The sequence below is a fragment of the Stegostoma tigrinum genome, chromosome 47, assembly GCF_030684315.1.
Source record: "Stegostoma tigrinum isolate sSteTig4 chromosome 47, sSteTig4.hap1, whole genome shotgun sequence".
In the NCBI taxonomy this organism is placed as follows: Eukaryota; Metazoa; Chordata; class Chondrichthyes; order Orectolobiformes; family Stegostomatidae; genus Stegostoma; species Stegostoma tigrinum.
The window spans coordinates 6,332,581-6,354,708 of record NC_081400.1 but is presented as its reverse complement, the minus strand read 5'-3'; the positions used below and the strand labels follow the sequence as shown (position 1 = coordinate 6,354,708).

At 46.4% G+C, this 22,128-nt stretch overlaps 1 protein-coding gene across 1 annotated transcript in view; it reads right to left on the bottom strand.

Moving 5' to 3' along the window:
• The window catches only part of LOC125449695 (ubiquilin-4-like), a 43,908-nt gene extending 24,172 nt beyond the window's left edge, over positions 1 to 19,736 (bottom strand). The window contains exons 1-4 of the mRNA XM_059642984.1: positions 19,722 to 19,736; positions 15,911 to 16,081; positions 13,003 to 13,206; positions 3,067 to 3,218 (exon numbers count right to left, since the gene is read on the bottom strand). Coding sequence (XP_059498967.1) covers positions 3,067 to 3,218; positions 13,003 to 13,206; positions 15,911 to 16,081; positions 19,722 to 19,736 — 542 coding nt within the window. The remainder of the gene's footprint in view (positions 1 to 3,066; positions 3,219 to 13,002; positions 13,207 to 15,910; positions 16,082 to 19,721) is intronic.
• Between the last annotated feature and the right edge of the window lie 2,392 nt (positions 19,737 to 22,128).

The following is a 22,128-nucleotide window of genomic DNA, read 5'->3' as shown; positions in this document are numbered from 1 at the left end:
CCTGATATTTTCCATCCACAGGTGTTAAAGGAGATAGGGCAGCACATTGTCAATGCTCTAACCATGATCTTTTAGAGTTCCCTGATTCAGGAATTGTACGCCTGGATTTCAGATTTACTTATGTCCCACCATACTTTAAGAAGGGTGACAGAGGGAAACCAGGGATTTACAGACCAGTTAGCCTAATAGAATCACAAAATCCCTACAGGGTGGAAACAGGCCATTTGGCCCAACATTGTGGGCTGAAGGGCCTGTTCTGTGCTGTACTGTTCTATGTTCTATGTTCAAAGCATCACAGTATGACCCACCTAATCTACACATCCCTGAACACTACGGGCAATTTAGTATGGTCAATCCACCTAACCCGCACATCTTTGGATTGAGAGCGCAAACCAGAGCACCCAGGGAAAACTCTACACAGGCAGTCACCACAGAGTGGAATCAAACCCAGGTCCCTGGCATCGTGAGGCAGCAGTGGTAACCACTGAGCCACCGTGCTGCCCTCACATCTGTAATGGGCGAAAACCGTTGGGAGTCTGTAGTCAAGGATAGGGTAATTGATCAAACCAAAAAAATTTAGATAATCTGGGAAAGTCAGCATGGATTTGTGAAGGTTAGGTCATGCCCTTCAAATCTCAGGATTTTTTTTTGAAGAGGTGACACAGATAAGTCGATGGACATCATTTATATTGACTTCCGAAAGACTTTTGATAAAGTCCCACACAAGAGGCTGTTAGTTCATGTGGAAATTCATGGAATTGAGGGCAATTTACTGACATGGATAGGAAAGTTGGTTGAGTGGGAGGAAAGAGAGCTGGAATAATGGTTTAGTACTAAAATTGGCAGGACATGATTAGTGCTGTCCTGCATGGATGTGTGTTGTGGCCTCAATTATTCATAATATTCACTAACAACTTGGGTAATGGTATAAAAGGACAAACATTCAATTTTTTTGATAACACAAAATTGGGTAGCAATGTACAGTGTTGACGACAACACAAAATTGGAACAGGATACTGATAGGATTCGGTAAACAGACAAAGCTGTGGCAACTGACTTATAATTAAGCAAGCGTGAGATTATCTAATCAGACCAAAAAAGGATAGATCAGGGCTTTTTTTAAAATTATAAGGTAAAGTTAAATACTGTGTACATCCAATAAGATTTGGGGATTCAGGTGCACAGCTCTTTAAAATACTACAAAGAGGTTCAGAAAACAAATGGTTAACAGAATGCTGCCTTCATATCTAAAAGCTGGAGTATAGGGATGCAGACGTTAGTGCGTTGTACAAAACTCTCGTTAGACTCCACTTCAATTACGGTGAGCAGATCTGAAAATCACACCTCAAGAAGGATGTTTTGGGCTCTAGAGGGAGTTCAATGCAGATTTACAAGGCTGAAACCTGGACTTCAGGGGTTAAGTTATGAGGAGAGATTAGTCAAATTAGGCCGTTATTCTCTAGAATTCAGAAGGTTATGGGGTGATCTAATCAGGGTCATCATGAAATTCACAGGGAAAGATAGAATAGTAAATATGAACTATTTCAAGCAGTTCAGGATTCCTGAACCAAGAGGCATAATTTGAGAATTAGGGTCAGGCCATTCAGGAGAGATGTTAGAAGGCACTTCTACATGCAAATAAGAGGGATTTGGAACTGTCTCCCTCAAACATCAGTCAATGCAAATTCAACTGTTAAATTTAAACCTGAGGTAGACAATTTTTTTTTAATTAAACAAGGGTTGAGGGATTTGAGACCAAGGCAGTCTTATGGAACTGGGCATCAGATCTGACTGAATGGCCTACTCCTGGAGACTCTTTTTTAAGCTTACGCCACCCAGCAGGATAAGATTTCTAGGTAGGACACGAGTTGTGATTCCGGCATTCAGAAAGATGGAAGTGGACACAGTCCAAGGAGAGTATGGATTTTGACGCAAGAACTTTTTTTTAAGAGAAGTGCTGAGGTGGCACTTTCCTGACTGCCCCTTAGGAAGGTTGGTGGCGAGCTGCCCACCTACACCGAACAGTCCGTGGTGTCATGGAAGGTGGCTTTAGTCTCACTCAGCGCACACTGGATCATAAATCCTGGAAACTAGCAAATTCCTTCACCGGGAAAGCAGAAACCGCTGCAACATTATCAATATTGCCACAGGGCAAGAGCTTTACTTAGCACTGAATATTATGCTGCTCCTGTCCTGGGATGGGGGCAATGTACAGGTAGTTTTACTTTCAATTTAAAACAGTAGCGAGGGCTTTACTCTGCATCTAACCTCATGCTGTCCCTGTCCTAGGGGTGCTTAATGGGGAACAGGGTAAAGAGAGCTTTATGTGGTATCTAATCCAGTTTGATTGGTACAGTATTGAGGTAGCTTCACTCAATATCTACCTCCCATGCTGTACCTGTCCTGGCAGTGTTTGATAGGGGCAGTGTTGAGTGAGCTTTAACTTCTGTTTATTTTTGGTTTAATAAAAGTAGAGAGAGCTTTACTTTCTATCGAACCCTCGCACCCAGAATTTCAAGTCAGACTGACTGCACTCCCAAGATCAAACAACATGATGCAGACAGGATAGGGAGATCTAACTTGAAGGGGTCAGGGGCCCTGAAAGCGCAAGAACAAAATGTCCAGGAGGGACACACTTTGCTGCGAGTAAGCTCACTCCACCCATCACCTGATTCTACACAAAAGTCAGAAAGGCAAAGTGAAAGGAATGAAGTCCAACCAAATAATTGCGCATCCCTCGCCCACAAACCATACCCCCTTGCAGCATGCTCGTGGATGTTTTCACGAGGCAACTTTCCCATTGTGACACACTGTGACATTATCTCAAGATGAGCTTTACTGCGCCAACTATCACAGGGTCACTGCCGGGCTTGCCATTTATTGACACTATGCAGCAAATTTCACAGGTGTGTCTGAGCTCTGCGGCTCTCTTTTAAAATAGAGGGAACTTCAGCTTGCCAAGTGAGAGGGACAATGATGAGGCCAACTGACAACAGAGGGACTTGTGCACACACCTAGTTCGTCACCTCAATGTAATGGAGGGCAGGAGATCGTCAAAGCCCTTACCTCTGAGCTGTCTTTATTACAAGATGCACAGTTAGTCCGTCTTTAATGCCATGCTGGTTGAGTGTATCTCCATCCTTCAGTATCTTCCCTGCAAATATGAGAACCAACTGCTCCTGTTTAGCTTTGAATCGTTTGGAGATTTCATTTTTAAACTGAAGGGAGAAGAGAGAGAGAGAGAGAGGAAAACATTAGAATAAATGACATGAAATATTCCATCATTCAACAAGATCTCAGAATTATCACTGTGCAGCAGGCCCACTCTCATCTCTCCAAGTGAGCATGACGACCTAGGGCCATTTCCATTATCTTTCCCCAAAACCCCACACCTTGTTTCGAGTTCAATAATTATTCAATGCCCTCTTCAATGCTTCAACTTACAGTGAACTCTAAACCCACTCGCAGTGTGAAAAAGTTGTTCTCACATCACATGCATTTCATTTGCAAACCACTTTAAATTCGCACCCTCTTGTTCTTTTTACAAAAAGGAAATGTTTTTGCCTGTCAACTCTATCTGGAATCCCTGAAGTTTTGAAAACTTCAATAAAATTTCTTTTCAACCTTCTCTTCTCCTAAAGAAAGAAGTCTCAAATTCCCTAATCTTTTCTCATAACTGAAGTTTATTACCTGTGGAAAAATTCTTGTAAACATCTTCTGCATTCTCTCCAGTGCATTCACCTCCTTCATATAGTGTAATGCGCAGCAGCATATTCCCTGAGGTCTAACCAGTGTCCTATACAGGTTCAGCATAACCTTCCTCTTATTGTACTCTACCACCTTATTTATAAAGCCGAGACACTGCATTCTCTCTTATATTCACTCTCATCTCTCCTACTACCTTGAATAACTTATACACATAAACACAACAGGTCTTTCTATTCTTGCATATTATGGCTGATCTGTTAGTTTCAAATTCCACAACATTTTTTATTCCCTTGCCTAACAAAAATCTATCCCCAATGTTAGAAATATTCAGTGACACCTGCCTCCAAGGCCTCCTGTGGCTGAGTTTCAAAGTCACACAATCCTGAGAAGTAAAAAAAAATCACATCTGGCCTAAAAAAGGAAGCCCGAAGTCGTGTCCCCTGGTTCCACAGGATGAACCATCACTTTCACATGCACCTGGTTCGAGATCATTCAAGATCTTACGTATTCCAACGAAATCATCACTCGCTTTTCTAAACCGAAGCCGGTCCAACCTAGCCTTATAATGCAATCTGCTCACTCCAGGTATCAATCAATTTTTCTTTAAATGAGACGACCAAAACTACATATGGTATTTGAGAAATGAACTCACCTACGCTCGGTATAAGTGAAGCACAGCATCCTCACCTTTATGTGTAATAAATGCTAATAAAGGATAGCGGCTCTCATTAGCCTTAATGACTACCTGTGCACTAACACTTTGTAACGCATTCACTGAAATACTTAAGACTTCTCTGAACCATGGAATTCTGCAGTTGTTCTACATTTAAGTCACGTTCTGTTTTTTCATTCTTCCTGTACCCACATCATACTCAGATGTATAATGTCAGATCATTACCCACTCACTGTTACTACGTGCAACCTCTGCATAACATATTTTCCTACCCACCTTGCTGTCATTTGCAAATTTAGGCACCACAACTTCACTCCCCTCACCTTTGATATAAAATCATAGAATCTCTACAGTGTGGAAGCAGGCCTTTCAGCCCAGTGAGTCCATGTCAACCCTCAGAAGACCATCCTACCTCCCCGCCCTAATACCGTAATCCTGCATTTCCCATGGCTAATCCATTTAGCCTGCATATCCCTGGATGCTGTTGGCAATTTAGCATGGTCAATCCTCCCTAACCTGCACATCCTTAGCCTGTGGGAGGAAACTGGAACACACAGGAGAAACCACACAGATACAGGAGCACGTGCAAACACCATAGAGGTTGGAATCAAACCGGCTTCCTGGCGCAGAGGGGCAACAGTGCTAACCCATTGAGCCATCACGCTGCCCCAAGTATGAATTACAAAAAGCTGTACGACTTATCACATCCTGCCAAAGAAAAACAGGCAAAATAGGTTTAAACAAAGTGGGAACTCTCCCCAAAAGGAATCAGAAAGATTCCATTCTACAGGCCCGACTGCATTTCCAACTGGTTCGATTATGGGTAGAACAGCACCTCAACTTCTGAACATTTGCACAGCAAATGTCCAAAAGCAGCACAGAGTTATAGGCGAGATCCATTGCTGTCTACTCAATGCTCGGCTTCCATCGTGCACATGGACATTGGGGCTGAACGTATAGCAAGTTTAGACATGAAAGGGTTTAGCAAAGGAGTGCAATTAAGTCAGATTCTACATGACACACAAACATGCTCAAATACATCCAGAATCCAGCACAAAACTGATTCTAGATAACGTGTACTACTCTGACACTGTGCCCCTTCCTTGACAGGGAAAGTGTTCTGTCTAGATTCCCACTCGCAAGTTCAGGAGTCACCCCTCCCATCATTGCGACTCCTGGCCACACAAAGGAAACATGCAGTGGACTTCCAAGAGAAAAGATTCCATGTCCCAACATACGATCTAGAACGTAACAGTATTCGATACAAAAAGATCCCTCGGTTATAACACATCAACAGGACCTAAAAACAGTTGAAAAATTAATGAGCTAGACCTGTGCATTTTGATGCGTCATGCAGTGAGCTGGCAAGCTTTCATTTTTATTCTGTAAATCCTTGACTTCTAATTACATGAAACACCGATGATTGTGAAAATTTTATTATCTACTTTCTTTTGTTTTAAGGTTGGTTCGCCTTTTTTGAAAGATTACTGGTTTGATTTATATTTATTTTAATCAACCTGTTCAGACACAATGTGACACACTTTTGGGGGATGGAGAGTGCAGGTGGCTCAAGTCCCAGATTTTTTTTTATCTAAAATCAGGAACACTTCCACTGTGGCACAACTGCCCTTGTAATAACGGAGTTTAAAATATTATAGGCATTTACCCCTTTACTCCACTCTACTCCTGTGGTTGGTAACTGTCTTTTCTTTTAATCAACCTGCGTAGAAGTCTTATGACACATCGATGGCCATGTGAACATGGACCTGGGCTTTCTAATCCAGAGGTAGGAACAACACCACAGAGCCAGAAGACAGTACCTCACTTTACTTGCATAAATGTCACCACGATGACTGTTCAATAAACCAAACCAACCACTTATCAAAACAATGGGACATCCCACTTCAGATGATAAATACCAGCCAGGTCCCCACAGGAACTAATCCAATGTTCTGGCAGCACAGCAATGTTATTTTCTCTTTAAGCTGTCCCTCTCTAAACTCCCATTAACTGAAAGGGTCCTTGGCTATTTCAGAGGGTAGTTAAGAGTGAACAGATGACACCAGACTGGGTGGGAATGAAAGCTGTGAGGAGGAAAGTAGAAAGCTGCAAGAGGCTTGAACTGACAACATGAATGGGTTACAACATGGCAGATGAAGTGTAATGTGGCTAATGTAATGGAACTCACATTGGTAAAAACAGACAAAGGCAGAATATTTCATAAAGCTGCGGCTGGTTCACTCACCCTGCTGGGGTAATGAAACATCAACGAACAAACGGGCAAACTAACCACAGCATCCACAACATGAACTACAAATCTACTGAAGAGCCTTGTATTTCAGAAAGGGTGGAAGTTTGGGTTGTACCAGTGAATCCTTTCCCTGAGTCACTAATGGTTAACGTGTAGGTGCAGCTAATAGTGAGGATGAGGTTTATTGGTCTTTCTCACAAGAGGACTGGAGTACAGAAATAAAGATATTATCCAGCATTGTATAGCTCCTTGCTAAGACTTCACTTGACTGTCATATACAGTTCTGCTCTTATCTAAGGAAGCATATACTGGCCACAGGAGTGCAATGGAGATCCATCAGATTAACCCTTGGGAATCACCTTATGAAAAGAGATTGAAATTCACATTCAAAATTCAGACAGCACTTTCCAAACCCATGACCACTTCCATCAAGGGCTGGGGCAGATAATACACACGAACCCACCCAGTTTCCCTCTAAGTTACTCACCATCCTACTTGGAAATATATCACTAGGTCAAAATCCTGGAACACTCTCCTTAAGGACACTGGGGATCAACCTACAGCAGATGGACTGTAATAGTCCTAGAATGCAGCTCAACACCTTCTCAAGGGCAACTAGGGAGAGGCAATAAATGCTGGCCCAGCTGCTGATGCTCACATCTCACGAAAGAAATTTTCAAAATTCCAGAGTCACAGCACAGACTCTATAATCCAAAGGCCCCTTTACTGCGATGTAAAACTCAGGTCAAAAAACGAGGGGTGACCTCACTGAAACTTATAAAATTCTTCAGAGAATGGCAGGGTAGATATTGAAAGGATGTTTCCCCAAGCCGGTGACTATCAAACTAGGCCATTTAAGATAGGTAAGGAGGAATTTCTTTGAGGAGGTTTAAGTGTCTGTGGAATTTTCTACCCTACAAGAATGCGCATGTCCAGTCACTGAATAGGTTCAAGACACAGATAGTCAACGATAGAGGGAAATGAGGATTGTGTGGGCAAGTGACAGTATGATAGAAGAACAGCCATACGTTGTGCTGAAGATGAATGGGAAGCCTTTAAAAATCAATTAAAAAAGCAATAAAGGGGGAAGATCACAGGAGTTTTTAGATATATAAAACATGAGGGTGACAAGTGTGGACACTGGAAAATGAGCCTGGAGAAGTAGCAATAGGGAATAAAGATGGCAGAGGAATTGAAGAGAAACTATGCATCAGTTTTCACAGTGGAAGACACCAGCAGCATACCAGAGCTTCAAGAGAGTCAGGGATAGAAGCAAGTGTGGTGGCTGTCACTAAGAGAAAGTGCTGGAGAAGCTGAAAGATCTGCAGATGGATAAGACACCCATACCAGATGGAATACACGTCAGAGTTCTAAAGGAGACTGTAGAAAAAACGGCTCATGTACCACCCTGCTTAACAAGGGAGGGAGGCAGAAGACAGACAACTATAAGCAAATTAGCCTGGCCTCAACCACTGGCAAGATTTTAGAGTCCACTATCAGGGATGAGACTGCACCTTAATTGAAAGTCCATGGTAAAAAGGAGAGAGTCAGCATGGTTTCGTCAAGAGAGGTTGTGTCTGACAATCTGTTAAATTCTTTGAGGAAGTAGCGAGCAAGTTAGAGAAAAGACAGCCAGTGAACGTAATCTATTCGGATTTCCAGAAGGTCTTTGTCAAGGTTCTAAATAACGCCCTATGGTGTTAGGAAGAAGTTACTAGCATGGATCGGGGATCGGTTGACTGGCAGATAGCAGAGATTAGGGATAAAGAAGTGTTTTTCAGGACAGCAACTAGTGACTACTGAAGTTCCGTAGCAATCAGTGTTGGGACCACAGCTATTCACACCAACTGAGGGGACTGCTGCTTGGTTTGCAGATTTGAAGATAAGTGGGGAGACAGTATTGAGGAAGTGGTGAGTCTGCAGAAGGACTTGGACAGACTAGGAGAATGGTCAAAGAAGTGGCAGATAGAGTACAATGTGGGAAAGTGTCAGGTCATGCACTTTGGTAGGAAGAATAGAGGTGTAGACTATTTTCTAAGTGGGCAACGTCTTCAGACGTCTGATGCACAAAGGGAATTGGGAGTCCCGGTTCAGGATTCTTTTAAGCATGCAGGTTCAGCTGGTAGGTATGATAAAGGTAAATGTAATGTTAGCATTTATATCAAGGCGGCATGATTACAAGAGCGGTGATGCACTACTGAGGTTGCATAAGGCTCTGGTCAGGCCGCATTTAGAATATTGAGAGCAGTTTTGGGCCCCATATCCAAGGAGGGATGCGGTGACATTGGAGGAGGTCCACAAGATGTTTACAAAAAGGATCCCAGGGATAAAGGGCTTGTCATACGAAAAGCAATTAAGGTCTCTGGATCTGTACTCAATGGAGTTTAGAAGGATGAGGGGGATCTCACCGAAACTTGCAGAATACTGAGGCCTCGATAGAGTAAGTCTGGAGATATTTCCACGAGTAGGAGAGGCAAGGACCTGAGGGCACAGCCCCAGAGTGAAGAGACGACCCTTTAGAATTAAGATGCGGAATTTCTTCAGCTAGAGAGTTGGGGGTCAATCTGTGTAACGCATTGCTAGGGAGGCCTAGTCAGTGACTATATTCAAGACAGATGGATGGGATTCTTGATTAATTAAGGAGATCAAGGAGTAGAAGGATAAGATAGGAGAATGGGGTTAAGAAACGCATCAGCCATGATCACTAATGGACTGAATGTCCTGATTCTGTTCCTATATCTTCTGGTCCTCTGATCTAATTTAATGGCAGAGATGACTCAATGGTTGAATGGCCTACTCTTGTTTCTATCTTTGCATATATTCCACCACAATGGGTTTTAGTCACATGCAGGCCCAGACTGGATAAGAACGGCAGAATTTCTTCCCCCATTAGTGAATGCAATGGGGTTTTTAAACCACTATCAATGATGATTGTCACGGTCACCATCATCAAGGCTAGTTTCCAATTCTAGATTTAATTATTGAGTTTAAATTTCACTAGCTGCTGTGGGGTTGTGTGCACCTGGAGTCTGAGAATTTGGGCGTGTTTTTTTCCCAAGCCCAGTGGCAGTAACCTCGCTCTCGAGACAAGTAACCTTCAAAACTCCAGTTCAGCAATTAGTCAGGACCTTGGGTTAGCAGTTAGTTTGGAAGTCGACACCTCAGATGGCGCTGTGCTCCCTGGCTATTGCACTGACCTGCATCACTAGCTCACAAATGAGCACCTAACAGGCATGAGTGCAATGTGCCAAGCTACAGGTGGAGAAAGACATCGAATGATGGAAACACAGAAGAAAAAGGAAAAGCCTGGCTCTGTTCAATGCCAGTTGAAATGGATAGGCAGGCACTTGATGGAGACTATGAATGGGTAGCAAAGAGTAACAAGGAGCTGATTTAATTATATCTACACACGTGTGTATGTGGGAAGCCTGCAGGGTGCAGGATGGGGGACGAGGAAGGGTCGCACAACAGAAAATCAACAACTGCTCAAGTGTGGGAGGCTGTGACAGATGAACCAACCCATGGCACTTCAAGGTAACACGTTAGCTCCTGGTCTAGGGCTTCAGTAAAGATTAGACTAAATACAACAGTATCATTTTACCAGCATGTTTTCATCCAACCTCAGGGTAAAAAGTTGAAACCGCATCTCTCCCTGGTCCCAAGGGAGCTGTGAACATCACACAGTCCTATGTCGTGCTCCCATAGAGAAGTTTAGCAAATTGAACAAGATTAGTTAATCATTGCCAGGAGCTTGGATGGTTCCAATTCAGGCAACAAGGTGCTACGAAGGGGAACAGCAGCAGCCATGCACTGAGTGCACTCACTATATATTTTCTTAAAATCCCTGGACTGCAAAATCAACTTTGCTCCAAAACAAAGGGAACAGCAATTTGAATTTTGAGAACCAAGAGTCAAAAATAGGCTCTAAGGAGCACCTCAGTAGTACTCGCAAGGCAAATAGGCAGTTTTTAAAAAAATTAGATCCAGTTAGCAGCATATGGCACTTGGTTGGATATGGCTGAGATGAAAACAGTATCAAACGACCAGGAAGCCATTCAGCCCCTTGAGCTTGCTCTGCCATTCAGCCAGATCATAGCTAATCTGCATTTTAACTCCATCTGCTCACCTTGATTCCCTAAATTTGTACAGCATCCAAACTGTCAAAAGTCTACCCTTGGAAGGTTTGAAATTTCCAACTGATACCCCCCACCCCAACAGTTATGTCAGGGGGAGGGAGTTCCAGAAATCCATTCCAATTGCTATGAAGAAGTCTGTTCCATCATCCACCCTGAATGGCCTGGTTTGCACTGGTAAGCCATTAAAATGTGAAGTTTTTTTAAAAACATCTTAGTCGGGGTCTCAAACTTTATCGCAGACGTGGGAAGCCATCTTTGGAGCTGCACTAACTGTACCCAATGAGATAGGCTGCTACTTGCCTGGAATGAAAGGGACCATTGACAAAAGATCCCCAGACAGCAGGGAGAGTGTCCCACGTGATGATCAAAGTCCCGACATTGCCACTTGCCTCTCCGACAAGCCTAACTGCTTGCACATGGAACTGGAGGGCAGTCACTACCCAGCCATACTGTGAAACTGGTCTACATCTCAAAGAAGAACAAACAGGGCGTGTGTGTGTGTGGGGTTGATGAGGGTGCCAGGGCAGATCAAAAGTCACCATGCTACTTCCAAGTCTCACTCATACAGGCAAGTGGACTCTCTCTCTAGGTGCTGAACGTTTGTGAACTTCACAACTTGACAGGAAGATCATCAAGCCACTGTGGCAGGAGCCAATGCAATAATGCAGGGATATAAACCAAATCGTAACAAGCAAATTGCTTTGCTTGTTACAGATAAACTCAATCAAGAAAGGGGTACATCACTTGCACCAATCTCTGCTCTTTGCTACAGAAGGGACTGTGTTGAACGGTGGAGGGGGAGTCTGGAAGACAATGTGCGGAAAATGGAAACCCTCACATTACAACAGAAAGCTCTCAGGACAGGAATCCCTGCATAAGACTACAGTGAGATGACTAGCTGGAAAGTCACATCTAGGAGCTGGCAGTGGATACTCAGGTGCCCACGTGTGGACGGGATAATGGGAAAACAGGTCATGCAGCATTGGGGTCAACAGCCTCCAAAGAACTGCTACCAGCCTCACACTTTACACAGCCGCTTGCTTCAGATTTTCAATGCAATTCTGCCCAGCACACATGGGCAACCCAGTCATCCTGCAAATACATGTTCCTTCAGCTGTGTGTATGCAGGTTACCTGAAAACATCACACAAGAAGTATCTGATCAATGCCCACCTAAACATCTCCCACTCATGAAGATGTACCAGGACAGGCAAAGCACATTCCTGCTCAGGGCACAGAGCGGGAGCATCATTCATTCACTGGGCATTACATGACATTCTATGCATCACAGAACTATTTTAGAAATTGACAGTGTAAAATAAATACTCTATAGTAAAGATAAGGCCATCTATAGGGAGCAATATACTGGTTCTACACCATCTCTGTTCAATGATTGAAAGATTCTATGACACAGTAAAAAGAAAAATCACCATGTGTGGTATGCAGTTTCTGCATTTATTTTAAATTCGTCAACGGGACATGAGCTGAGCCACTAGCTGGGCCAGCATTTACTGCCATACCCAAGTGCCACTCGATCTGAGTAGCTTACTAGGGCCATTTACAGAGGGCAGTTAAGAGTCAATCACATTGCTGTGGGTCTGTGGTCACATGTAGACCAGACCAGATAAAAAGGACAGATCTCTTTCCAGAAAAGATACAAGTGAATCAGAAGGGTTTTACTGTGACAATCGACAGTGTTACCCATTTGGTTGGCCCGATTCCACATTTTTATTGAGCTCAAATATTGCCTTCTGCCATGGTGAGATTTGAACTCTTGGCCTAAAATATTAGGTTGGAGCACTAGTCCATTGATACCACCATGACGCCATTGCCTCCTATTTGACTGTCTGCCTGAGATATACACTGATATACTTGAGGAATTTCACTGGTGCTTAAAATTAGATCACTAGCAATTCTCGTGGATGCAGAATTATTTTGGGTCAGGTTGAAGTCGTGATATTTGATCCCCTCCACAAATCAGGACCACGACACTTCGTTCAGGATTCACCCTCTTTCTCTCTCTACTGATGCTGCCAACTTGCAGAGCATTTCCAGCATTGCCTTTACTTTTGCATTTTAGCTTCTGCAGTCCTATTTCAGCGTTCTAGTACTTACCCCTTGCCCCAAAACGTATCTTTACAGCGTCTTCTCCAAGAGCACTTTATAGCCAAAATGCCCGTAAAATGCAGACAATCATCATATAACGACCAATCTGCGCACAGCACTCCCTCCGACCTGCTGAGACCTCTGGCCTGGATTTTTTCGAGCTGCTGGTTCAGGCTTCGAACAGCTTTCTGGCTTCGAGGTAAACCCCAACCAACTTTTCAGTGGTGTGCAAAGGAGATTACACTGTTCAGCTTTGCTGCCTGGCTGATCATTGGAGACATCAGCACCAGATTGTTGGTGGTGCACTTTCACTGGGTCGGGCAAGTCAGCAGACTGAGGGAGAAAGCACCAACAGGCCGAAATAGAGCGAGCCCCATGATATCAATGTAGGTCACTCAGGCCAAATGCTGCAAAGAATGTTGGGTCTGTCACTGTACTTCAGGGTTGGGACTTCAATGTCGGTCTCAAGACAGCAGCACAACTGCCAAGGCAAGAGGGAATTCTCAGAAGTGCTGCCCGAGAGTGAGAAGGAAGTAGGTTCACGGAAGGTTTTTGGTATAGGGATCAGACTACAACCTGAAAGAATGTGTGAGGTTACAGGCAAGTAGGTGGGGGAGTGGCACAAAAAAAATGCACTGCTCATTCACAGTCAGTACTGATCGAATGGGCTGGATGCCCCCCCCGGCCCCCGCCAAACAGTAAACACCCCACGATGAACACCAGCACTTACTGGAGTTACAGCTCTCTAATGAGCCCCTGGGGACTTGCCATCACTTTAGGAAGGATATAAAGTCCACAGAGTCTAGTCAGAGGTCGTCTAAAGTAAGGGATGCTTTGCAGAGACACAGAGGCATTTTTCACTGGGCTAAAAACATGAGACACATAGAATCAGTGGTCAACATGCAAAGTTACAAAAGGTGTTGATGAATTAGAATTAGGGACATACTGTTAGCAACTGGAGGGAATAAATTTAAAACTTAGCAACTAAGAAAGGAAAAGTTCAAATTTCTCGTTAAAAAGTGATGGAAGTAGAGTACACATTCACTTTGGAAGAGCAGCAGATTAAACTCAAACAGAATTCCAGGAAGGAGAGGATGGAGACAGGAAACAGGAGTCGTGGGGAGTGCTCAAAATAGTCAGGCTGAATAGGACCAGGATTGAGGGGCGGATTTCATGCACATGGGTTGAACGGCATCCTCCTGGACTTAAGACGTTACTTGAAGCGACACATTGGTGCTGCTGACACCTTTTCAACAATCACAATCTGCTGTTTTACCAACACTGAGCAGTGCACAAAAGGACGGAGGTGAGCTCTGAAAAATCACTTCATTTGTGCGGTAAGATCTTAGTATTCTGATAACTGCAATACTTCCAATGCTCTCAAACAGCTCACACCTGGGCATGAGATTTCATTTGAAAGACCTGAACGAGCAAAGCAGATGTATTGGCTTGTAAAAGTTCTGAATAAAAACCAAGTCCCAGCGACTTCACCCTCCACCATCTTCCCCCCCCCAACCAAAATGGCACCACTGATCATTGCACTTAGTATTTGTCTCACTTCTCCCACCCTCCCCCCGACCTTTTCAAAGTTCTCTTGAACTGCTCCCACTGCCCTATCAGGTAGCACGTCCTGGATCACAATAACTTGGCTTGTCAAAAAAATTCTGCTCAGTACCCACCAACCCCAGTTGTTTTTCTCTTCAATCCACGTCCGCCTCTGTTGACCAACTCTCCTGACAGTTGATTGAAATCGTGTGACCCTCCCTCCTCGCAATTTTGAATACCTTGATTTTCAATCTTCCCCATCACCATCTCTGTTCCAAGGGGAATAATCCCAACAACCCCTCCTTGACTCTCCACAGGAACTAAAGCCCTTCATGCCTGGGGTCTTGCTCTGGGAACTCTCCCTCCACACCTTTTCAGAGGCTCAACATCCTTCCTAAAGTCTGATGCTGAGAACTGCACTTGATCCTCCCGTTGAGGCCTAACCAGGGATTGAGGAAGATTTAGCCTGGAGTCCTTGCATTTGAACTCTGCCTCTGCCAAGGATCTAATTTTTTTTTTAAGACTTTTTATTTTAAAATGCTTGCCCTACCACCTTCAAAAAGCTCATGTTTGTACATTCCAAGGTCATTCATTCCTCAGGGCACAGTTGATGCAGAATTTTAACTTTTACACAAGTTATGACATCAGATCGTGAACCAAGCAGTTATGCCCTGTATTAAATCGAGGTAGAAAGGTAATGTCAAACCACCTCAAGTCAATGTTATATCGCTCCACAGCGGTACCAGTGATCTGAACAGCTGATTCACTGACAAATTCATATCAAACTATTTTGTTTTGTGGGGGGACCTTTTCCTGGTCTTTTTGGTGCACATGCACCAATGTTTTGAAAACTCTCACAGCACTAGACCTTGTAAACACTGGAAGGATGCTCCCAATGATCAGCAAGTCCACACCCGGGGGGGTGGGGGTCTCACAGTTTGAGGATATAGCACAGGACTGAGATGAGGAGAAATGTCTTCACTCAAAGAGTGATGAACCTGTGGATTTCTCTGCCACAGAAATTGGCTCACACTAGAACATTAAATGTTTTCAAAGAGAGATGCTAGATATAGTTTTCCAGGCTAAAGGGATTAAAGGGTATGGGGGAGAAAGTGGGAATAGGATACCAAGTTGGATGATCAGCCATGATCCTATTGAGTAGCAAAACAGACTCAAACCATTACCCAGTTCCTAATTTCTATATTTAACAATCTTGCTACAACACAAATACAGCCACCCCTCCACCCCCACGCCAAGTTCTGTCCATAAGCATCCACTTCTCTTGTTATGGGAATCAAAGTTGCTCTGTCAATGTCTGCCCTTTCAGATTTTGCTATGTCAATTGTTACAGTGGGGTGGCAGACGCCAAATACTACGTGGATATGAAGGTAAGCTTCAAATGAGACATCATGAAGTCATTGACTAATCCTCCAACAAGGGCTGCTTTCACCACCACCACAAACCTGCACTCATCAACATTTCAATCTCCTACCCTCCCATTCAAAACAATCTCTCCAGGCACAAGCCAAGTCTGTAAGGAGACATTCTGGGATTGCACAGCTTCAAGTGGATTGACACCGCAATTATCCAACACAAAACCGTTCCAGTTGGCCAATGCAACAACATGAGCCTCAGCGGCATTTACCTTCACGCAGAAGTGAGTCTGCAGCACAGAAAACAAGTTTATGCTGGCTTTAGTGCCCACATTAAACAGCCCAGTCTGCTAATCTTAACATTTAACCACTGAACATCTTCCACCACAATGTGACCTCTGTAGCTGAAGAAACAGTTTGGGTTTATGTACCACGTTCCAATACAGCAGCTTGTTTCTGTTTAGTTTCACTTCAGTCTGAAACTCCATGTAAATTTAAGACTACATTTGCGGCTGAACAGATTAGGGTGATACAGCCTGATCCGGAATCCTTCAATCTGCATACAAGCAACTAATTCTCCTCTCTGTGACTTCCTAACACACAACCTCAGCAATGAACAGGGGCAGACAAATCAACAAAATAAGGCACTGATGAACAACAAATGGTTCTTAAGCAAAGTTTACTTGCTTTCCAGAGATTAACATATCTAAAAGTGAGCCGCAGGCTGGAATCTAACGAAGGGCATGGGGTCGCTCAGCAGTTAGCACTGCTTCCTCACAGCACCAGGGACCTAGGCTCCATTCCAGCTTTGGGTGACAGTCTGCACGGAGTCTGCATGGTTCTCCCTGTGTCTGTATGGGTTTCCTCCCATAGTCTGAGGATGTGCTCGTTAGGTGCCTGGTGGAGTCTAGAGTTGTGTAGGCTAGGTGGATTATCCATAGGAAATGCAGGGATAAGATGGGGGCTGGGTTTAGGTAGGATGCTCTTCAGGTCAGTGTAGATGACGGGCCAATTGGCTTATTTCTGCACCGTAGGGATTTAATGATTCTAATAGCAGATACCCATGACTGAGTTCCAGACTGGAACTTAATCACGAGGGATTTTTTGGGGTTACGGTGGTCAGCAGTTTATATATAGAATAACAGACATGTGGGAGCAGGTTACAGGCTGGAATCTATTTGATTGGATCTGATAAAGCATCTGAAGCCAGCATAGTCCTGTGCTGTCTAATCCATTGTCTGAGGAAAATGCTGGGGGCGACGTACCCCATCCCTCTTAGTTTTTTTTCGTACTTTGCATGTGTTCTGGCCGTGACATCAACAACTGTTAGTCTGTGAAGGAGGATACCATTGCCGGTTTGTGCCAGCTGCTGGAGGTACTTGGGGATGACCGGAAGAGGTCTTGGACTGACGGCAGTCACCAAGCCTCAACGAACATAAACAGCCCAATAAGTCAGACATGTATTTCCGTAGCACCCTTCCTGACTGCTGGACAGCTCAAAATGCTTCATGACCAGTGAAGCACTTCTGGAGTGTTGTCAATGTTGCAGTGTAGAAACAGTGGTCATTTTGTCCTCAATGAGCTCCCACAATCAGCACTAATTAAACAACAAGGAGAATACTGCTCAGGATGAGAGAATTCTTCAAAATCATGTCATGGGATCTTTTATCGCACAAATGCATATTCCCAGAACAAAGCCATCACCTCATTTGCTGAGTTGAAAATGAAGGTCCACCACTAAGTCCATAGGCAGGATCCTCCTTGGTAACAGGCAGCAAGTTTTCTGTCCCTCAACAAGTGCAGGAGGGGTTCACACTAATGCCTTAGTGGTGGGGGCTGCTTGTCATAAGGAACTTTGAGAGACTTCCTGTGTTTTCCATTGTGATTCAAAGGAATGCATCCTGGCAGATCTTGCTCAGGAAGGCTACTCTATAAGCAGCACGGGAAAGATGACTGAAGCAGGTCATGCAGGAAGTGGTAAGTGAGGTGCGAGTTCAACTCCAGCAGCACTCACCTTAGAGACTCACTAGTGTGTTTGCAGATCACACTGACAACAGACGTTGAGCAATAATCAGAATGCCCCTACTCCTAACAGCTAAAAGCTTGAGAGATATTTATATCATGGCTACGCAAAAAACACACACCCGGTTTGCTCCAACTCCATTTGTTTCCTAGGCTCTTTCTTTGGTCTTATCAAATTTCCTTCTAAAAAAACCAAAAAGATACATTGCTCAGAAGAGACAGGAACAGGAGGGCTTTCTGCCCTCATGCTTGCTTCGTCACTAAATATAATAGAATATAGAACAGTACAGCACAGAACAGGCCCTTCAGCCCACGTTGTGCCGACTATTGATCCTCATGTATGCACCCTCAAATTTCTGTGACCATAACATTGGCTGATCTTCATCCACAACTTTCCTTTCCTGTCCAATCCCTCAATCCCGTTTGCACTCAAAGATCTGTCAAGTTCATTTCCGAATAGCCTCAGCAACTGAATATTCACAGCTCTTTGGGGTAGAGATATCTAAGCACTCCCAGCGCAAAGAAATTTCTCAACCCTGCACAAATTAGACAACTGGGACTTGTCATTCTAGACTGCACTACCCCCTCACTCTTTCTAAGGTGATGTTCCAACAGCAGTTAAGATCAGAGAAGCTGGAACTGTTCTACTTCAGACAACAGAAGCCTAGGAGTTTTGATCAAGGGGTTTAAAACTGTAAAGGAGTATGAATAGAGTAAACGGCTCCCATTGCGAATGGAGAATCAGAGGGACACAAACTAAAGGTCATTGGTATAAGTATCATCAACGCAAGGAGAAACATTCTCACAGACACGGGTCAGGGTCTAGAATGTGCTGCCTAAGAGACTGGAGATGACAGGTTCAATCGAGTCTTTGAAGGCGGAATGGGATTGTTATCTGAAGAGAAAATAGCCCAGGAATGGCAGGAGAGTGGGACCAATTGAATTACTCTTCAAGAGCAAGTACAGATTTGACCCAGCTGAAAGGACTCCATCTCCACTGTAACCATTAAATAGTCCACTGTCCATATGGGTTGTATTCCATTTAATTAAAACTCCACATGTACAACTAGATATGACATTTGCAGAATCTATCTTTAACACATATGACATACCAATAAACCACATTTTCAAGATTCATGATGACCCCATACATAAAACACTGCAGATTTTGTGTATGAAACACATGTAAAATATTCTGCATACCATCCTCACTAGAATGCCAAGCATCACTCCCCATACCGTGTGTGTAACATATAAAAGATAAAGTCGCCGCTGTCCTACCAGACCATGAGGCTGCTCTCACAGACAGCACCATGTAATATCTGTAAATCAGTGCAGCCCTACTTTAAGGCTAAGTTGCAGCAAGCCTTCAATGACAGCTGAAAGAGTTCAGAGTGAGGAGCGAAGAAAGTGAGGGCCAGTTAGCATAGGAACACAACAGTTAAATCTCAGTGTAAAGCTCCCTCACAGCTACTGTTGCCTCGGAGTGTGCTGTTCTACTCTGGAAACGCTGTCATAGCTGATATAGAGCTCCATACCAATATGACCCAAATTTTCCAGTAATACACAACATATCTTATATTTGATACAGAGCATCAGAACTTATGTACTTGATATGAAATGCGCACACTAGATGACAGCTTGTAAATGATGATTGTACAGTCTCCCACCTTGTACTCAGGCACAACAGTGATGTCCCATTTCTCGGCCAGAAGGTCAGGGTCCCCTTAGCCCTTCATCTCCCTTAGACCCTTATATCTCTCTCTCTCTCTCTCTCTCTCTTCCCTATCCTCAATCCAACCCAATTACTCTTCTCCCCCCAATTCCTCACATCCTCTTCCATCTCCCCTGCCCCTCAGTCCTCACTTTCCTCCATCCTTCCCCCAATTCTCCCACCAGTCCTCATACCTGAACCCTTTCCATCCTCAGGTCCGTCTTGCTAACCACACCTCCTCTCCCCCAGTCATCAGAAACTCCTCCCTCACTCCTCACCCCTAAACCCCTCGCTCAGCGACACACCACCTCCCCACACTCCACCAATCACCCGCGGCCCTACCCTCCCCGTCACACCCCACTCATCACCGCACCCCCACCTCTCTTCACACCACCACCACCACCCACCCCTCACCCCACCACTCCTCACTCCCCATCCCCACCACTTCTCACCCCACACTGCCCTGACTGCCCACATCGCAACCGCCCCCAGCGCACAGCCCACACTCCACCCACTCCCCAACGTTCCCGACTCCCTTACCCCGTAATGCTCCCAAACCCCCACGCCCTGTGACGCTCGCCAACACCCCAAACACACCCCCCCGCTCCCCTCCCTAACCCCGACCCCACTCTGCAATTCCCACCCACCACCGCTCCTCACCTCCCACCTCACCTCATCCCCCTACTGCCCACGTCGTGCCCCCGCCACGCTCCCCAACCCTCAAACCCCTCTCTGCTCCTCAAATCCCAAACCCCACCCTACACTCAAAACCCACCCCCACCCCACGCTCAACACCCACCCCGCGCGCCCCCCCCTCCCCCGGTCAGCCCCTGCCACCCCCAGCAAACTCACCCCACCCACCCTCAGGCCCCCACCCCAAATTTCCCAGCCACCACCACCGCCCAACCCCACGGTACCCCACCATGTTCTCCAGCCCCCAGACCACGCTCCTGAGCACCCACTCCCCAACCCCGCCCCCCCACCACCCCTCTCTCTTCTCCCACCCCCACGCGCATCCCCAACTCTCCCCTCACCCCTCTCTCTCTTCACCCCCCCACCCCTCTCTCCTCCCACCCCCACCGACCTCCCCAGCTCCCTCCTCACCCCTCCCTCTCTTCTCCCACCCCCACCCGCCTCCCCAACTCCACGCCACCCCCCACCTCTCTTCTCCCCCCCTCACCCCTCTCTCCTCCCACCCCCACCGCCTCCCCAACTCCCCCCTCACCCCTCCCTCTCTCCTCCCACCCCCACCCGCCTCCCCAACTCCACGCCACCCCCCACCTCTCTTCTCCCCCCCCTCACCCCTCTCTCCTCCCACCCCCACCCGCCTCCCCAACTCCCCCCTCACCCCTCCCTCTCTCCTCCCACCCCCACCCGCCTCCCCAACTCCCCCTCACCCCCTCTCTTCTCCAAACCCCCACCTGCCTCCCCAACTCCTCTCTCTTCTTCCCCCACCCACCCCTCTCTCTCCCCCTTCCCCCACCCTCTCTCTCTCTCCCCCTTCCCCCCACTCCTCTCTCTCCCTTCCCCCCACTCCTCTCTCTCCCCCACTTCCCCCCTACTCTCGCTCTCCCCCACTTCCCCCCCACCTCTCTATCCCTCCCCCCCCACCTCTCTCGCTCCCTCCCCCGGACTCCTCTCTCTCTCCCCCCCTTCCCCCCCGCCCTCTCTAACTCCCACCCTTCCCCCCCGCCCTCTCTCTCCCCCCCTTCCCCCCGCCCTCTCTCTCCCCCCCTTCCCCCCCGCCCTCTCTCCCCCCCCCTTCAGCCCCATCTCTCTGTCACCCCCCTTCCCCCCCACCTCTCTCTCACCCCCTTCCGCCCCGCCTCTCTCTCTCTCTATCCCTCCCCCCCACCTCTCTCTCACCCCCTTCCCCCCACCCTCTCTCTCTCTCCCACTTACCCCCCCCCACCCCACTCTCTCTCTCTCCCCCTTCCCCCCCAACTCCCCTCTCTCTCCCTCTCTCTCTCCCCCTCCCCCCCACTCCTCTCTCTCTCTCCCTCTCTCTCTCTCCCCCTTCCCCCCCACTCCTCTCTCTCTCTCCCTCTCTCTCTCTCCCCCTTCCCCCCCACTCCTCTCTCTCTCTCCCTCTCTCTCTCTCCCCCTTCCCCCCCACTCCTCTCTCTCTCTCCCTCTCTCTCTCTCCCCCTTCCCCCCCACTCCTCTCTCTCTCTCCCTCTCTCTCTCTCCCCCTTCCCCCCCACTCCTCTCTCTCTCTCCCTCTCTCTCTCTCCCCCTTCCCCCCCACTCCTCTCTCTCTCTCCCTCTCTCTCTCTCCCCTTCCCCCCCACTCCTCTCTCTCTCTCCCTCTCTCTCTCTCCCCCTTCCCCCCCACTCCTCTCTCTCTCTCCCTCTCTCTCTCTCCCCCTTCCCCCACCACTCCTCCTCTCTCTCCCTCTCTCTCTCTCCCCTTCCCCCCCACTCCTCTCTCTCTCTCCCTCTCTCTCTCTCCCCCTTCCCCCCCACTCCTCTCTCTCTCTCCCTCTCTCTCTCTCCCCCTTCCCCCCCACTCCTCTCTCTCTCTCCCTCTCTCTCTCTCCCCCTTCCCCCCCACTCCTCTCTCTCTCTCCCTCTCTCTCTCTCCCCCTTCCCCCCCACTCC